Here is a 19,922-nt window from a genome sequence, read left to right as displayed (position 1 = left end):
AGGTTGTAAGGAACATGTCTGATATTCAAATGAGCCACTGAGATTTCTTTTAATACCCTCGTGCCTACTCTTAACTGTTTAAGTAGCCACATCCTGGCAAGGGCATGGGCGTCTAGAATGGGTGAAGAGATGATGACTAGCAGTCAAGTCCTTGAGACCAGTTGCAGCATCAAGGCCTGTATTGTGTTGCACTAACCCTCCTCTTGAGCCTTTCCCAGAAATTACGGCCAGCCAGAAGCTTGGAGAAGGTAGGCCGGAATGGAATGAACAACAGGAAGAGAATATGATCTGAGCGGTTCAAGAGGCAGATGGTAGCAGAAGCTGTTGGTGCCCTATGAGGATTCCCTTCAGTGGGCTAGTACATCCATTCCCCAGCTACTGGGGGTGTTGGTTCTCTGGACACCTACCCTCAGCTGGGCTGGAGCCTCCTGCCTCATCCAAGAAGTTGCAGTAGCTCCTTCAGCCCATTCCCTCTCCTCCCAGAAGCAAGGACTGATGGACACAAGGCCCGGAACGCCTGACTTCCTGTCACCAAGGAAACCTACTCTGTCATGCAATTCATGCTCCAAGCTCCTGGTGAGACCAGGCCAAGTTAACTTCTTGCTGAGACCTCACCCTTGTTTAGCTTTTCTCCCCGCCCTTAGACTGCTTCCCTGACTCTCCTTCTGTCAAGAATACTACCTTCAGTAAATCACTTTCATAAGAATCTCCATCTCAGATTCCAGGAAACCTGATCTCAGATGGATGACTTCCTAACTTCTGGCTTGAATGATGAGTGGGTGACATCAATGCCATTTACTGAGAAAAAATAAAACAGTAAAAGGGGCCCATTAGGGTGAAGGTCTTACTTATTTTCGATTCCCCAGGTTCTAGCACAGATTTGGGCACAGAGTATATTTTAAATATACAAAGTTTTTAATTAATATATGAATGGAGTAAGTGCTTTTGATTTTGAATAATGCTGAATTAGAGGTGACTTGGGACTCAGACAGATTGTCATATAGAAGATGCAATAGGTCATCAGTCCAGATCTCAAAAGATAGGTCTGGATCAGAGATATTTCAAAGTTATAGATAATTAAAGCCCTGAGTCTGATTGAAATCATTCAAGACATGCAAATAAAAAAATCCGTTCAAAAATGGGATCTTGGAGAGAACTTCATTTCAGGCGCCCATCCCATGTTCATGTTCTCGACCTTGTCAGCAATGATAACCGTATTGTGTATTAATGGAGATTTTCAGCAACCCGTCTGCTACCTTCCAGCTTAGTCTAGTATCCCCACTTTCTCACGTCACTCATCCCCTTCTAACTCTGCTTATATTCCAGATCCATCCTTACAACCATTCAGAAACTTGTCCCCCATCCTCCCCGCCCCCTGCCCGTATCCTGTCTCTGTCCTAGGGACTGGGTAAAACCCAGGCCTAAATAAACAGCCTGAGCAATGCCTGCATCTGAGGGGCAGGTAGATGGGCGGGTGGGGGTTTATATCACTGCAGGGACTGATTCCACTTGAAGTTCATGACCGCAAATGTCAGATGGTTAGTTAACACTGCCTGACTGTCCTACTGCCCTTCCCTGGGATATTCACTTTCTCACTCATTACCTGGTGCCTCCTTCTCAGGAGGGAGCTCCCTCACCTCTCCACGCCCTTTTGCACCTCTAGCCATATTTTAGGCCATACTCAGTTTCAGAGACTCTTACTTCTAGCTCTACTGTGGATTCTATTTCTTCGTATCTTGTTGATGGCTGTTTCTGCAAATAAGCCTTGTTGCTCATGGGTCCCACCTCCTTTGCCATCAGTTTTTCCTCCTCTCCTTCAAGGTTCCCATTGAACCACTAAGTGTTATGGTCTGAGGCTTTGTCTTGGGACAGTTTCCCCATTTATACCCTGCAAAGTATTCTCATCCAGCCCTACAGATTTCAATGCCAGCCACATGCTGATTACTCCCATACTTTGTTTCCAGCTCTGATCTCTTGCTGGAATACCAGAGTCCCATATCCCAACACCTATCTGATATCCCCATCGCATGACTAATAAACACATTGAATGCAGGGCCCTGTCTAGAAATCATGGCTTTATCCTCTCACCCCGCTCCTCCCCCTTGTGTTTCATGTCTGCACGTGGCACTAGCATCCACCCGGTGCTCAGGATGCCATCCTAGGAGTCATCTCAGAGTCCCCTCTTTCCCTCACCTCCCAGAGCCAACCCCCTGTCAGTCTGATGTGTTCTCCACCCCATTTCCCAGATCCCAGATGTTTCTCTCTCTCCACCGTAGCCAAGCCAGCACCATCATCTCTTGCCTTGACTACTGAAATAGCCTGAAAATTGTTCTCCCCATTCCTACATTTGCCCCTCTATAATTTATTATTAATTTGGCAATCAAAAGGGTCTTCTTAAAAGATATTTTAAAAACAAAACTCAAAGTCCTTCCCTTGGCCTATAGTCTCTACAGATCTTTTCTTCTGAATACTTCTCTGTCCCCATTTCATTCCATCCTCTCTCTCCTCCTAGGTCCAGACTCTTCCACCTGCTCCTTGACTGGTTCTCAAACTTAACAAACTTGATCGTGCCTTACGGATCTGCACCAGGGACTCCCTCTGCCTGCAGACCTCCTCCTCCAGATCTTTGGATCATTTGTTGTTGTTGTTGTTGTTAATTTAGGTCTCAACTTAATTTAGGTCCCCTCAGTGTCCCCTCTGCATTTTCCAGGTCATGTAACTGAAAGTAATCTTTCACACTCCTGTTACTTTCTGTCACATCACTGGCTTCTCTTTTTGTCATACAATTTATCACTATTGGATTTTTTTTTTTTATATTCCTTTGTTTCCAGTCCTTAATTGTCCCCACCCTTTTTTGAGGTAAAATGCACATCAAATAAAACCAAATGAATCACTCAGTGGCCTTTACAATTTACACTCACAATGTTATGGAACAACCATCTCTTTCTGGTTCCAAAATAGTTTTATCCTCCTGACAGGAAACTCAACCCATTAAGCCACTGATCCCCATTCCCCATGCCCCTTGCCGCCCTTGGTAACCACCAATCTGCATCCTGTTTCTATGATTCACCTATTCTCAGCCCTTCATATAGGTGGAATCATAAAATATATGATCTTTGGGACCTATTGCTCTTGCTTAGCCTTGTGTTTTGGGGGTTCATCCAACACATTGTAGTATGTATCACTACTTCACTCCTTTTTATGGCTGAATAGTATTCCACTGTGTCTGGGACACTATTTGTTAATTCATTCATCCATTTTTTGGTGGGGGTGGGGTGGGGCATTCCTCTCTTTTGCCAGACTGTAGACCTGTCTGTCTCATCAAAGATGTGTTTAGAACAGAACCTGCCATACACTTCATGCTTATAATATATGTGTATTTTATGCCTGAATGATGAACATTAATATTTAAGGGAGATATATAGGAGGCAGAAGCTTGGAAGCAGACTGGGAAAAAGGAATTCGAAAGACAACAGGGAAATCAGTGAAGAATAGGGTCATAGAAGCCAGAGGACATGAGAATTTTAAGAAAAAAAGATGAAGAAGAGTTCTTAAAGGCATATTTAATTAGCAGCTAGAAGGTTCCTCATGGTCTTGGAAGGAACAGAATTGACATAGAAATTAAAATACAGAAGTGTGTGTTGGGGGGAGGAACCACTGGACCCAGAAGAGTGGACTGGGCTGTGTCTTTCAGGGAACATCACAGATTAAGTTCTCCATGCCCAGACTTAAAACAGTAGAGAATTTTCTTTCCTGGTGACTGTGGAGCTAGGAATTTCCTCAAAGGATTAACACGGAATTTTAGAGACAGAAGAAAGCCTAGTGCTTATTAAGTTAATAAAACAGATGATCTCATATGCTTTCTATGTGCCTACTAGTGCCACACCCTATTTTAGGTGCAGGGGTTACAATGGTAAACAAAGAAAAAATCCCTACTTTCATGGAGCTTAAATTCTAAAGGAGGAAGGCAAACACACAAGCAGATGTAAAATGGTTTATGGTGAAGTGCTATGAACAAAACAAAAACCAGGACAAGGGGTCAGGGAATAAAGAGGGAGGTGCTCTGGTTGGTTGGTTGCCCAGGCCCCTCGGATGAGGTGATAGTTGAGAAGAAACCAACGATCCTACAATGCCAACAACTGCTGACATTAGAACATTTAGCAATTCATCATGTTTGCTTTCCCTGGGATAATGCTTACTTTGGAGTCCTTAAAGGTCCAAATTTTGTTGATACAGAATTTGCTAAATCCCCTTAGTGGTTCCCGTAGCTTAAATCAGGAAATTTATTTCAGTTACTTTGTCGATATGAGATTTTATTCTGTTCAAATAATTCTGGCATTTCAAGGCTTCAAGGGTTAATGGTTTTAAGTCTTCTCTTTCCACCAGAGCTTAAATCTTACTTCCAAAAGAAGGGGATAGATTCCAGAAAAGCAGAAAAATACTCATGGGATAGCCATCCAGTTTAAACATTTTCTGTTGTAGCCAATGTTTATAATTTGTATCCAATATGAGTATACCATGGAGAGGTGCTGAAAAATTACATAATATATTTTGAATACAAGTGAATGCAATTGGTAAGAGTAATACTAGTTACTTTCTGAGGTAAATACTTACTTTAAGAAACCCCGTGAATATTATGTTCAAGAAATTAAATAATAAGGCAGAAAATTTCAGCACAGAACTAGAAAATGTAAAAAAAGAATCAAACGAAAATTCAAGACTTGAAAAATAAAAGACTGAAATCAACCTACCGGAGACCATTTTCTTGAGACAGGGAGAGTGGCTCTTTTATGTATAGAAACCAATGCAGAAAGTCAAGGAAAATGAAGAAACATAAGAATATGAAATTAAGAACATTTTCCCCCTGTTTTATGAGGTCAGCATAATGCTGACAAGGACAGCAAAGGAATATTACAGGCTAATTTCTCTAGTGAACACAAAGCAAAAATTCTAAGCCAATATGAACAGACCAAATACAGTAATCAAGTGGAGTTTATTCCAAAAATTCAAAGTTGGGTTAACAAGCAAAGAGGAGGGGAAAAATTATATGGTTTATAATTCAAAGTTGGGTTAACAAGAAAAGCAGAGGAGAAAAAGTATATGGTTTATTTTATTTTTTTTTCGGTCATTTCAAAAGCAGTAGTAAAAGCATTTGATAAAATTCCATATTAATTCATGAACAAAGTTCACAATCTAGGAATAAAAGGGAATTTCCATAATCTTTTCAAAGGAATCTATAAAATACCTATAGAAATATCATACATAATGGTGGACTACTGAAAGCTTTCTCTTTCAACTGCGAATGAGAGAAGGATACTGTCTGTACCACTGCTCCTACTCAACATTTACTGGAGGAGGCCTTAGTATAATAAAGCAAGAAAAAGAGAAAAAAGGTATAAAGATATGAAAGTAGAAAACAAACTGTCATTAGTTTGATTCTGGATACAGAAAATTCAATAGCATCTACAGGAATGGAAAACATGTGCAAATTCAATTGAATATTTTCATGGGAAAAGGGTTTGATAATACTACCTTGCACCATATGCAAAAATTGATTTCTGGTATAAATGTAAATATGAAAGGTAAAGAGCCAAAGGTTCTAGAAGAAAATATTTTTATAACTTTGAGACAAACAGTTTTAAATAGGATACCAAAAATGTTAACCACAGAAGTTTGAGCGTATAAAAATTAGAAACTTCTGGTTACCAAAAGATGTTATTAAGTGAAGAAACAAGTAAGAGTAGGAGAAGATATCTAAAATTTATATAACCAACAAAGGGCTTATATCCAGAATATAGAAGGAACTCCTACAAATCAATGAGAATAAAGGTGGTCCAACAGGAAGCTGGGAAAGGAAATTGAACAGACATTTTACAAAGGAGAATATAAAAATGGCCAGTAAATACATGAAAAGGAGCTCAGCTTCATTATTCACCAGATATATAACTAAAACCACAATAGGAAGTTACCACACACTGACCAGGAAAACTAAAATTAAAAAGACTAATAATACCAAGTGTTGGAAAGAATATATAATAGGAACACTCATATACTACTTATTGGGGTATTAACTGGCTCAAACAATTAGGAAAACAGTTTTGCATTCCCTCCTAAAACTGACCTTACGAATATCCCCTGACCTAGCAATTTCACTCTTGGGAATATGCCCAATGGAAATGTGTACACATGTGTGCCAAAAACACATATGAGAATGTGTTTAGCGGTATTATTTGTAATATTCTCAAGCAGGATATAACTCAAATGCATGCCAACAGCAAAATGGATAAATTGTAGTCTTCTCCCACGTAGCATTTATGTACAATGGACTACTATAGCGAAACAAAAATAGATCAACTACAGCCATAGAAAACAATGTGGATGATGGACCTCAGAAGTAATGTTGAGTAAAAGAAGCCAGACATAAAGAACACATATAGTATGATACCATTTACATAAAATTTACAAATGGCCACAACTAATTTGTGACATTGAGAGTCAGGGTGGTGTTTACCTTAGGAGCAAATGGAAGGGGTGACTGGAAGGGAATGCGAGAGGCGCTTCCCGAGTGTCACCAATGTTCTGTTTGTTACTTGCATGCTAATTACACGGATGTTCCCTCTGTGATAACTCATCAAGCTGAACAATTCTGATTGTGAGTATTTCTGTATGTATGTCAGAGTCAATAAAAAGAATTTTTTTTTTTTTTTTAAACAGGCATAAAAGGACTCTTGGGTGGCTCAGACGGTTAAGTGTGTGCCTCTGGCTCAGGTCATGATCCCAGGGTCCTGGGATCGAGTCCCACATCGGTTCCCACCTCAGCAGAGTCTGTTTCTCCCTCTTTCTCTACCTCTCCCCCTGCTTGTGCTCTCTTTCTCTCTCTCTCAAATGAATAAATAAAATATCTAAAAAAGAAAAAAATTTAAAAAGAAAAAAAATAAAACAGACATAAAAGATCATTTTTTGCTCTTTAAAATAGGCAGATCATTGAGGGCTCATGCAGTGTCAAAGGATGAGTCCTAAGCATTTGAATTTTTAAAAATTTGAATTTTTAAAATTTTAAAATTTTCACCAGTAATTCTGGCCTGCACTCGAGGGTAATAGCCAGAGACAGAAACACTTCATGGAGCATTATGGATCTCTTTTCCTTCTAAGGAAAGGCATGGCCAGATGACTCGCAGACCCACCTCGGAGTCCAATCCGGAGCAACTTTTTTTTTTTTTTTTTAATGTGTACATCAGTATATAGGTATCAGTGTAAGAGTAATCACTCCCTAAAGGAAAAAAATAAGCCACTCACCAGTGGGAACACTTCGTCGTCACTAACCAGGGGACTTGTCATTTCTTTGGTTTGAAATGGCAAAGGTGGCAGAGGAGGTGTCACACTTCTGTTTGGCTCTCGATCTTGGCTAAGTCTAGAAGAGAAGGATGGTCCTCGTTTACTGCTACACCAAGGACACTGCTTATTCTCGCGGCTAAGGTAGTTTCTCTGATGTCTAAAGGTGGTGGCTGGGCGGGGGGAAGCACAAAAACTTTGGGCTTCTTATCTCGGTATCTCTTTGAAAATCATCTTCCTGATGAGTCATTTCTAATGATTAATAGTGAACCGGAAACTTGGTAATTGTTAAAAATATTCTTCTATTCTTATTCCCTGGATTGCATCCCTTTCTGTGTTTTACTTTTGGGTCTCTTTGCCATTTAATTCAATAACATGATACCCAATTTGGGAAGAATCTAAGAACAGCTCACACTGCTGCCCTTGATGATTCTAAATAATCCTCTTTTTGTATTCTCTATTTCACTTAACCTTGCTGGCTTTCTTAACAGAATTATGCTGCTTTTTTTTTTTTTAATGCTAAACTAAGTCCTTGTACAATAATTCTAATTTCTACAGGGCTTAATAATTTGCATCATTTTGCTGTGCCTGGGTGGCTCAGTCAGTTAGGTGCCTTCAGCTCAGGTCAGGATCCGGGGGTCCTGGGATCGAGTCCTGAGCTGGGCTTTCTGCTCAGCAAGAAGTCTGCTTTCCCCTCTGCCCTCCCTCCTGCTCATGCATTTTCTCTATTTCTCTCAATAAAACCATAAAAAAACATTTTTTCAATTTGTATTATCTCCTAAATTCTTCCACACTTAGTAGTTTTATGACCTTGACCTTGAGCAGGAAATTATGTCTTTCTGTGACTTCAATTTTTTCTTTGATAAAAAGTGGGTTGTTGGGAGAAATGAACTTCACAATTGGGATGAAAGGTACCGTACAGAATTGGTTGTTTGTACTAAAATAGAAGGTAGAAGGTAGAAGACTGAATAAAAAACCAGTGAGATTTTAAATTTTGGTATGCTGACTAAACAAAGGAAGAACAAAGCAAAAAAACCGAACCAATTTCCCATAAAATTTTACATAAAGAGGTCCTAACAGTACAAGCTACTTGGGACCAAATAAATGTCTTTCTGAACATTAATTCATGAAATTGGGGTTGAAATTCAATCAAAATCATCAAAGCCCATGAAAACATAAGAATCCCTTCAACTTAAGATTATTTATTCATTTTTACTGATTATTCAAATTCTCCACAGGTATTGATTTACCATTTTCAAAGCCTTCATATTTTAATTTTCTGCAGTTGCAAAAAATTCACATTTCTGTTCTCTGTTCTTATCCAAAGACTATCTGTCTATACAGGCTTGTTTCCTATCATGTAAACATTCTCAAAGTGGTGCATACAAGTAACAATAAAAGTTAAGTGAGACATCTGTAAATTAGGACATAAAAACAAACACAACATGTTTTCCATTTTTACTGATCTTGAAATATATCCTTTTTAAAATCCATTCTTCCAAACCATAATTACCATGGAAACAGAACAGCAAATTAAACTGAAATAACGTGGTTTATGATGTGCATGCTAAGATGAAACAGCCCACAATTCGGATAGAATTATAACAATTGTAGGGTACATCTGCACAGAGTCTGCAGTCGAACCTTTTAACTGAGTGAGGGTAACATCTACACGTCAAAGCACAGTGGGAAAAATAAGATAATTATAGAAGGGACTCAAGAAATATATATCTCTTCATAATCTCAATTATACAAAGATTTCAGGGAAAGTATTTGTCCTAAATATTCTATAGAAGTATCTCAATGACCCCTTTTGCTTTGGATGTATCGATACAGTTTTACAGTGTTAATTCCTGAAACTTATAGGTGAACATGCGTTTTACTGTAAGATCCATAAAATATAGAGATTGAAAGGAAAGTCTACATTATGGAGTAAAATCCTTTTGTTTTAAGTCGTCTTTATATCTGAAAAGTTCTTCTAAAATGCAGCTATTCAAATACTTCATAAAACCGTCTTGCAAAAATGCTCAGTCTATCAGTTTAAAAGCTATCTTAAAAGTTATTTCTGAAGGCTTTTATTTCCTTCTCACAAGCTGGTCTTTTCAGTTTGCTTTTCCATAGGCCCTTGTCCCAGGCCTCTGCCTGCTTAGGCCAGGAGGGCAGGACCCAGTTGTTGGTGGGAGCAGAGCTCTGCCTCTGAGGCCATGGTGTCAGCTGTGCACAGTTTTCAGAGTTGTCTGACTGGACATCTGTTCCTGGTCCTCTGTTAGTTTTCCCTGGGCTACAGGATAATATTCTTAGCATGAACAGGTTCCCTTCACAAGTGCTAATTTGCCTGCTTCCAACCTTGCCTTCTAGCACTCCACGTGATGCTCCCCGTTCCACGAACTACTCATTATTTCCTGGCCCACGACTGTTCAGCCTGCTATGTTTTGCTCCTTATTCAGTAACGCCTTGGTACAAAATTTTCTCAACTTACTTTTTTGGCTTCTGGATGACTATTCCTCCCTTGACAAGGGATTCTGTGAGAGTGGTTATGACAAACCCACCAACTTTGGTTTTCTTAATATTAGAATCTTTTTATTTCTTAACTAGATTTGAAGCAATTTTAATGATTAATATTTATGATCACTAAACTCTCTCCAGTGCATGATGTAACCTTTAAAACTTTACATTAACTTTTAAGTATGTATTGTATATAGAGATGAAGCCCCTTTTATTACAAAATTGAGGTGTCATTAAAATTGGTCATGTTAATCACTCTGGATACGGCTATTCAAAATTAGCTTGTAAATTACCCTTAAAATTCAAAACTCTAACTTTTAAAAACTTTAAAAATATTCAATACCTCCTCACCAAATTCAATTATATCTTATTCATAATTTTTTAAAGTGCTGAATAACTTTCTTATCAGAAAGCAAATCTTTTGGAATATCCTAAAATGCTTTGCATTTTAAGTGGATGAGCATGAAGAACTTCTTATTCTAATAGGAATGAAAAAAAATTGAGTTACTTCTGAGTGGATAAAAGATTATTTAAAAATGTATTATGTGAAATACATCAATCAGAGAAAGAAAATTACCATATGATTTCGCTCATATGTGGAATTTTTAAAAAAAGATTTTATTTATTTAGTTGACAGAGAGAGAGATCACAAGTAGGGACAGAGGCGGGCAGAGAGGGAGGGGGAAGCAAGCTCCCCACTGAGCAGAGAGCCTGATGCGGGGCTCGATCCCAGGACCTGAGCCGAAGGCAGAGGCTTAACCCACTGAGCCACCCAGGCACCCCACTCATGTGTGGAATTTAAGGAACAAAACAGAGGATCACAGGGAAATGGAGGGAAAAATAAAATAAGATGAAATCAGTGAGGAAGACAAACCATAGGAAACAGAACTGAGGGTTGCCGGAGGGGTGGGGGGCTGGAGTAACTGGGTGATGGGCATTGAAGAGGGCATGTGATGTGAGCACTGGGTGCTGTAGGCAACTGATGAATCCCTGAACTCTGCTTCTGAAACTAATAATACACTATATGTTAATTAATCCAATTTAAATAAAATAAAAAAGTTAAAAAATGTATTATGCCAATCTTCCTCAGCTAAAAGGAGGAAGCAGCTAAAAATCAGACTTAAAAATTTTGTGGGGGACGTCTGGGTGACTCAATCGGTTAAGCATCTCCCTTTGGCTCAGGTCATCATTGCAGGGTCCTGGGATGGAGTCCTGCATCAGGCTCCCTGCTCAGTGGGGAGTCTTCTGCTCCCTCTGCCTGCCGCTCCCCTTGCTTGTGCTCTCTCTCTCTCTGACAAATAAATCAATAAAGTCTTTAAAAAATTTTTTTGTGGAATACTTTCTTCATATACTTGTACCTAAAAGATTTCTCCTTTCTGAAATAGTTTAATGAGACCTCACCGCATTAGCCATTGCTATGTAAATATGACTCAGTATTTTCTGATGATTTTTATGTCTCATGAGTACATAGAGCTTTTGCTATTTGGCTTCACTGAGCTGTGCTGTGAGGGAAAGAAGGAACATTTCATTTTTCACTTGCTAAAATTAATAGACATGTACTTTACAGCTCTCTACTGCTGAGCCCGCTGTCCTTGCAACTCAACAACGCTTTCCCCATAGTGGGTTCTACATGGTAATAATTTATTCAGAACATTTGAAATGCTGTTTCTTTTAAAAATCAGGTCACTGGAGAACACTGAAATCAGACAAGGCATTAAAACTAATTTAATGAAACTTTCAACAGATGAGACTGGCAGGACACAAGGGTCTGCAGCAGAAATAGTAGGTCCAAACTGCTTATTAAGATAATCTCCTGCTGAGCACTTTACCTCATGTTGCTTTCTGTTTCCCCTACTGTCTTATTTTTGTTAGGCACTTTTAACACATTCTGTGCCGTCCAACAAAGCAGAAAGGGGGCAATCCAAACAATAAAATTACTTTTTTTTTTTTAAAGATTTTATTTATTTATTTTACAGAGAGAGATCACAAGTAGGCAGAGAGGCAGGCAGAGAGAGAGAGAGAGAGAGAGAGAGAGAGAGAGAGAGAGGAGGAAGCAGGCTCCCTGCTGAGCAGAGAGCCCGATGCGGGACTCGATCCCAGGACCCTGAGATCATGACCTGAGCCGAAGGCAGCGGCTTAACCCACTGAGCCACCCAGGCGCCCCAAAATTACTTCTTTAAAAATAACAAAAGGCAAAGTAACTGTCTTTTAAATAACAACTCCTGGTACTGTCATCTAAGGCTTTCAGAGTTATTCCCAACAAGCAAGAACAGGAAACAGTGTTCTGGCCCTAATGGGTGCTCTATCCAGTCCAGTTCTGGCTAAGACCCACAGGAAGACCCTTTATCATATCTTTAGGGGTTTGCTTTTCTCTTGCCAAGGGGGAAAAAAAAACAACGTATACATGGGTTTGTGATTTGACCCATGGAGAAATCTGCATAGTAGGATTAATTCCATATTAGAAAATATACTTCTGTGCCACAATCAAAATGAGACCCCTTTTGGACAGATTTTCAATTCTACTGGCCAGCACATGGGCACATTTACCAGAGAACTGGCCCACAGCCATGTCTCAGTGGCCTGTTCCATTTATCTGCACCCCCTCCCCAGATCCCCAACCTCTGCCCTGGCCAGCATCCTGCCATCGATTTTTTTTTTTTTTTTTGGTAGCAGCCAGTCTGTCCTCATTTCCTTCCTGAACTACTTGATGAAAGGCTATTAATTTAGCGCTTTCGAAAGGTGGCCATTTCTTGCATCCAATTAGGACCTATCCTCTAACTTGTTCAGGGATGAGGTGATACCAGTAGGAGAGACATACACAACATCCACAAGAATGTTGAACAGACATAGTTTTTGGTATGTCCCGTGGATTTATGCATTTATCCACCTGTAGAACTGGGCATGCTTTGTTACAAGGATGAGCCTGGATTCACCCCTCCTCCATCCTAGCTATCTCTGAGGAAATGTCAGATTCAGCCATTTGACCATCAACACCAACTTTTTAGGCACTGTGAGTTGTTGAAGAAGTATTCATATTATTCTAAAGGCTAACAATTTTGTTAGTAATAATAATATCAATAAGAATGGCTAACATTTATGGAAATACTTGTTTTACATGGAACTATGTGTTCTTCTCCAATTCTCACAAAGAAACATATAATTATTATCCCTATTTATTGATTGGAAATTGAGGATAACAAAGTTTCTATAAATTTCCCAAGGTTGTAAATATTATGTTATATGAAAACAGTATGTGTGGTCTTCCTGCTAAGTACTATGAGTTCTTGAACTAAAGTTGTATTGAAGTTGGGTCCTATCAATTCACCATTTTGTGGCACCACAAAATGTTAATAAATCTGATATTAAATGAGTTTGGGGAGTGTTGCATACTACACCCCTTCTTGACCCTCACAATGTACACTAGCATGTTAATAACTCAGAGCTGTACTGTGAGAAAAGAAGCTTGTTTATTTTGCTGAGAATTTTCCAAGTCTGGAGAAAGACAAAAAAGTCTCCAGAGACAGATTTGATTCCATAAATATTTTATTAAAGTTGAATAAATTAGTCTGATTTTATAGTTGACATATTTACTTAAATTCTGAACTAAGGCACTTTAAAAGGGATTCTGTGGCTAGCAGATATTAATTCCCCATATGCTTCTCTTCACTCAGGGGAAACCTCCTACCCATTGTCCAATTCTTACCCTAGGAAGCAATCACTGGTTTGTTGCTACTGTTGGAGTGTTGGAATAAAGTGTGTATTTTGAAGTGAGTCAGAAGTGACATAGTCCTATATTTCTACTTTGTTTGAACAATATATGTAACATATGAAAATCTAGTTTTTCTTTTGACATTAAAAATAAGATATCTGTTTATATATTTTATTGCTGCATCAGTATCTAAGAAGGGTCTGAAGAGACAAAAATTCACTGTAACACTACCCATTTCCCTGTTAGATTTTGAAAGCTATCAACAGCACAGAATTTCATATAAAACAACAGATCTATACTATGCAGTACCATTGCAAAATAAAATTTTTAACAACTGAAGAGCAAGTTTACAAAATTCTATTTTTAATTGTTTCAAAATTCATTTCTATTAAATGTGCATACATTTTTGTCCTTATATAAGAGAGTTAACATACCTATCTTCATGTTTTTCCATTTTGACTTGGTTTTGATAGGTGTACTGTCCCATTTCCTCATAGGTATTTTGGTTAGCCCATGCTGATTTGCCATTGACACGAAGTTTTGCAAGATCATTTCGGAGCCTTTCATTCTCGTGTTCCAGTTTGTTAATAGATGTATGCCTTGAATGTTCCCTGTTAGTGAAGTCCATAGTCTAAAGAATTAAAAAAAAATCACTGAAAAAACTGTTTCTTATAAGTGATGCATATATTCTGTGCGTTTAAACACATCTGTTGGAAGGGGTCTTCCATTGGAGTCCAAAGATACGGATCTACTCCTCTGTACTTCCTAAGGCCCTTCCCCCTCACCTCCTCACAACACAGGTACTCAGTGACCGCTGCCATTGAACACATGCCCAGGAAAGCAATGCATACTCTAGTGTCCATGTACGCATTAGCATTCTCTGTATCTAGAACAGATTAGCTGGATTTAAGAGTTTTCATGTCTATGGGGTATGCCTTCTGGTGTTAATAATGGAACAAGAATAAATATACATTTCAATTTTGAAAGACTTTTCTGATGACAAGAACACATGTCATTAGAGAAAAATCACATATTGCTTCCCCACTCTTGGGTGATGCAACAAATTATATACAAAATCCATATAGACTAGAGTCTGCTTCTGGACCATTTTAAAGCAAAGATCTAACAGCTGAGATGGTCCCAGTACCCTAGTTTTGAGGAGTACAGCTTCATGATGGAGTTCTACTATCTGGTATAAGCACCCCCCCAATTTTTAATGGGTCTTAAGAAGAGAATGAGACACATGTTTAAATCACAAGATGAGAGGTGTAGAGCAAGAACAAAGATTTCCAGTGTTTTTTGAATTAAATGCCGTAAGAAGTTCCTTAGGGAGAGTCTAAACTTTTCTTCTCGCAAGTTTTAAAAAACAGGATATATTCTCCCAAGAAAACTCGTAAAAATGCTTTAAATGAGTCTACATAATCTTTTCTAGTCCTGTGATTTAGGTATCTGTGAGTCGTGTAGTTGCTGATTCAACAATACTTCTAATGTTGTCAGAGGGCAATATTTAAGCACAAAAAGTGTAATATAGATAAAGTATCATTTTTGAAGCTCCGAACTTCTATGGTTAAAAGCCCATAAGACCATAGATGAAAATGGCTTAGAACTTTATTTTGAAGTTTCTAAATGTGAGGCTTTGACATGGCAAACATGTCACGGGCTAGGTACTCCATAAAATCATTACAATTTCTTGGATGGAACCATGTGTTTTAAATTATTCATATACTACCGTATTAGTATCAGGATTGACAAGGAAGGGTAGAAATGTATACATATTAGGTATGAAAAATATTTAGCCATTTGTTGTATTTTTTCTTCAAAGGACAAGCCTGCTTACTATATTTTCTGTTTACTGCCTAATGTGTTACAGAAACTCATGAATTGTTAGAATGAAAGAAAATTCTCTGGAAGAGCAAATTCCCCTAAAATAATAGGGTTGTGTGTTTATACAGCTATTGACCAAGATGTCCTTTGGAAAGGAGGATCTTTGACGTATTTCTCTGCTTGGGAGGCCCATGCCCTTAAGTATACCTCTTCACATTTGCTCATTTGAGATACACCAATGCAGATAAAACAGTAATTTGTACTATGCTTTATAAGAGAAGGGATTTTTTATTCTAAAATGAGAGCAGATTTGCAATACATACAAAGGATGTGGTCTTATAAAATTTGCCCTTCATAAGGAAAATATTCATTTGAGCAGATATAGTCAAGAAAGGTCATGGAAAACATTCAAAATTTCATTCTTAAAAAAATCTATTCATCAAAATATATAATTCTTGATGGTCTGCTTCTCAGTTATAACTTTAAGTTTTTTCTACAAACTTAGATTTCATCTGTGATTCCTTTTGGCCTAGTGTTGGTTTAAAGTAATTAAGAATGATAGTAATAATTTTTTAAAGGACTTGGTAATTTTCTAAATATACCATAATTAAATAAGTATTGTGAGCATGACCTGAAAAAATCACACAGGTGATGTATTTACATGATATATATTTAAAAGCATATTCTATTTTCCTTGACAACAACATTTTGGGGATCCCTCATTTCATGTTTCTTTTAAATTATTTTCTAGTAATTTCAGGAAATAATCCTCCACTAGATGGTTATCATGTGAAAACAGACACTGATTAAATTCTACCTCTGTGATTCTGATGTTTTATTTTATAGACCTGTTATTCTAAATTTTTACCCCCATATTTTAGAGGTTTGTAGTTTTAACCTATTGCATTCTTTTTTTTTTTCTTTTAAAGATTTTATTTATTTCTTTGACAGAGAGAGATCACAAGTAGGCAGAGAGGCAGGCAGAGAGAGAGAGGAGGAGGAAGCAGGCGCCCCGCCGAGCAGAGAAGCAGATATGGGACTCGATCCCAGGACCCTGAGGTCATGACCTGAGCCGAAGGCAGCGGCTTAACCCACTGAGCCACCCAGGCGCCCCATAACCTATTGCATTCTTGAAATGGCAAAACCTCTTAGTGTGTACGCGCTTTGACATGCTAGCACGAGGCCAGTTGAGTTACTGAATAATAATATTTTATATGTACACTTTTTCTTTTTAAGTTCATGTATATTCAACAATACTAGGCTAACAAAATATTTCTACAGAAGGACCAGCTTTAATCATGTTTTTTGGTTAGTATATTAATTTTTAATATGTAAATGGATGGATTAGATACTTATGAGGATACTAATTTTTTAGGCTAATTTTATTTAGCAAACTTTATGGATAGTGAAGGACAAATCAGTTAAAAATTACCATAAATTCCAAGTTCTGATAAAATCTGATTTTATGATACCTGTCTTAAATGAAGGAAAATTTACTAAATATACTTCTGGGTCTACAGAAATATGGAATCACAAAAAACTAGAATGATAAACTTGATTTTTCATTAGCTACCCAGCAGGAGAATAAAGGTCAACCCCTCACACTTTTTTCTATGTAACTCTTCTTGCACAAATGCAAGGAAAACATCTTTTCCAGAGCTACTTCTGCGCTATTTTAAGTATCTCATGAGACCTGAGGAGAACTGACATACCAGGTAGTTAGTCCCGTCAGTGGACTCTGCAGATGAGAAAAAGAGCTGCCATAGCCCCACGCATGCAGCAAGTAATAACTGAGAACAGGACTGACTCTTACCCCTACTGCAGGGGGAAGGCCTTTTTTAAACTTTCTTTCCCTAAGTGTGAATAAGCAGGGTGCTTCACAGTTAGTCAAGCAGATAATTGCAAAGTTCTAGTGATTTTGGAGGGACCTACCTTAATATCAGTAATTTCACTTGTCTAGAAAGGAAAAACAAACAATTACTGTTTGAATACTATCCAAATACCACATATTTTAGAAAACCTAAAAATAAGGATGTAAATATTTTGTTTCTTATTGCCTGAGGTAAAATTTCAGTGCCCATTCTTTAGTTCCATGCTTATTTATCCATTCCAGTTATTTCAGAAAGAATTAACTATCTCATTATGGGATTTTAACACATAACAGGAGTTTTCTGTAATGTGAAATCTTTCAACTAATGATTGCTGGGTAAGTGACATAATAGATTGTAAACTCTTAAAGAACAAAGAATTATGTTTATTTTATTTTATTTTTTTTAATTCAATAGACACTCCAGATCTTTCTCTTTGGGGAGTGGCTTGACTATTTCAATTATCAAAGTCAATTTCAAATCTTCATATCCAAAAAAAGAGAGAGCAATTATAAAGTCATCTTTCTGTGTAAATTACAATCCTACATAAAGTGTATGTGATTAAGTACTATTTTAATAAGGCATCACACTGAGGGCAATTCATCAGTGGCATTCCATTTTATGATAGTCATTTAAACAATCTTTAAACAAATATGTACCTTGTATACATATGTGCAGTATATATATGTGCTAAGTGCTACAGAGGTGACCAAGTATGAAAAGTGACCTTGTCTTCATGGAAAATACAATAAAACTGAGTAGATGAAATTAACATGCATTTAAAAAGCGACTCATATAAAGTATAATTACATATTAAATTATGTTGCACCGTGTATGAACTCAAATGTATTCTGAATCAATGAATGGCAAGAACTATTGGACTAAGATCATGTAGGAGGTGGGATAAAACAGGGCTCTGGCAATCTCTTTAATGATGTGAGCAAAAATTTCCATGCAAACTTATTCGTTGCCTCTTACACGACTGGTGAGAGCCACAAATTCACAAGTATTCATCGAGCCCTACCCTATACCAAACCCTATATGAGGAAGTATAAAATATAGTCCACTTCTTCCCTCAAGGAGTCTATGACTGATGGGACAAGGCACACATACACCACACAATTAAAATATAAAAGAAGACAATTCAAAACTTGATGTTAAATTGTTATAACTGCTAAATAAAGTCCAAGAAAGAAGAAGTAATTGGAGTCTAGAGTAATTAAGATGATTTCATGGAGGAGATACAATTTAATCTAGGTCCGAAGGGACTGACAGGATTTAGTAAAGTAGAACTACGTCTTTGCTTTGGTAAAGTAAAGGAAAGCATTCAGGTGGAGGGCATATAATGGATTCATTCATTCATTCTCTCACTCATTCACTCATTGCTTTGTTCATTCACTCATCTAACGAAATATTTTCTCGTTGCCTCCTGCATTCAGGCACTGAACTAGGTGCTTGGGCACAACAGTGAATGAACTAGGACCATAACTGCCCTCAATGAGCCTACTGGTAAGGAGATGGTAGCTGACAAGAAATAGGCAATTTTACCATTGTGCTATGATAGATGTTAAGTAAAAGATGTTATGATACTTTCAAAGATGGACACTTAACAGAGCAAAGGAAAATCAAAGAAGATTTTGTATAACATGTCAAATTTTGTTGAGTCACCTGACACATTAATAGGGCATGGCTATGTGAAGTAGGAAAAGGGAATTCTTCGCTAGAAGGAAAGCATGTGTAAAGGTCTGGAAGCAAGAAAGAGCATGAGAAAGGACCATCACATAAGCAGATGAGGCTAAGACAGGCCTAGCTCTAGCAGAGGATTTGTGTAGGTCACTAAATGAGAACAAAGTGGGAGAGCCAGATTAAGGAAGCCACAGAATATGAAGAGTTCTGACTTCCTACTGGGAACTGAGCACATGTTCTTGAAAGGGAAGGTTATGTTAGAAAAGCACATCTGGTATGAGGAATGGAGAGCTTGGAAGTCATTGGGTAATGCAGAGGAAGTAACTTGGAGTGGTTGCTGGATCTATACTGTAAGAGAAAGCATATCACCAGAGGAGCAAGAGCCGACAGCAACACCTGTGGAATGAGAAGGGGTAGGAACAGTAGGGTGAAGAGCCAGTGAACAAAATGGAAGAAAGAGAGAAAATCACAGAATATAATAACAATTAGTATCATGCATTTGGAGTTATTCAAACCAACTTACCACCTATGTGGTAAGTGCTCGATCCCAGGACCCTGAGATCATGACCTGAGAAGAAGGCAGAGGCTTTAACCCACCGAGCCACCCAGTTGCCTCCCAAGAACAAATATTATTCTAAACAGTAGCACTCTAAAACAATTTCATGTGAAATCAGAAAAACTTAAAGATTTCACTCCTTTTTCTATGAAATGAGATCGTCATACTTTCAGCATATACTTGTTATAAGGCTACAGGCACTGATATGGGTAAAGCATCCCGCAAATTATAAGGCATGTATGTGACAAGCACCCAACGAATGAGTAGCAGCTCCTTGTTATCACACAGTTCTCCCAGGTTCCCTGACTCTTCCTCATCTCTGCCCTTTGCACATTCTGTTCTCTCACCAGGACTCTTTCCCACCAATCCATCTGACTGACTGCTCCCCAGATGCCCTTTAGTGCTCCCAAAACAGGGTTAGGTAATCCCTGTCAGGGTCCCT

At 38.1% G+C, this 19,922-nt stretch overlaps 1 protein-coding gene across 2 annotated transcripts in view; it reads right to left on the bottom strand.

The window, feature by feature from the left end:
• Positions 1-19,922, bottom strand: part of DEUP1 (deuterosome assembly protein 1) — an 81,590-nt gene that overhangs the window by 2,929 nt on the left and 58,739 nt on the right. The window contains exons 11-13 of one of the 2 annotated variants that reach the window (XM_059391689.1): positions 17,303-17,326; positions 13,981-14,177; positions 7,297-7,411 (exon numbers count right to left, since the gene is read on the bottom strand). In XM_059391689.1, the coding sequence (XP_059247672.1) occupies positions 7,297-7,411; positions 13,981-14,177; positions 17,303-17,326 (336 nt within the window). The remainder of the gene's footprint in view (positions 1-7,296; positions 7,412-13,980; positions 14,178-17,302; positions 17,327-19,922) is intronic. The other variant, XM_059391699.1, reaches the window with a different exon arrangement.

Source organism: Mustela nigripes, chromosome 1, assembly GCF_022355385.1.
Source record: "Mustela nigripes isolate SB6536 chromosome 1, MUSNIG.SB6536, whole genome shotgun sequence".
Taxonomy (NCBI): domain Eukaryota; kingdom Metazoa; phylum Chordata; class Mammalia; order Carnivora; family Mustelidae; genus Mustela; species Mustela nigripes.
This window is presented reverse-complemented; position numbering and strand designations above follow the sequence as displayed.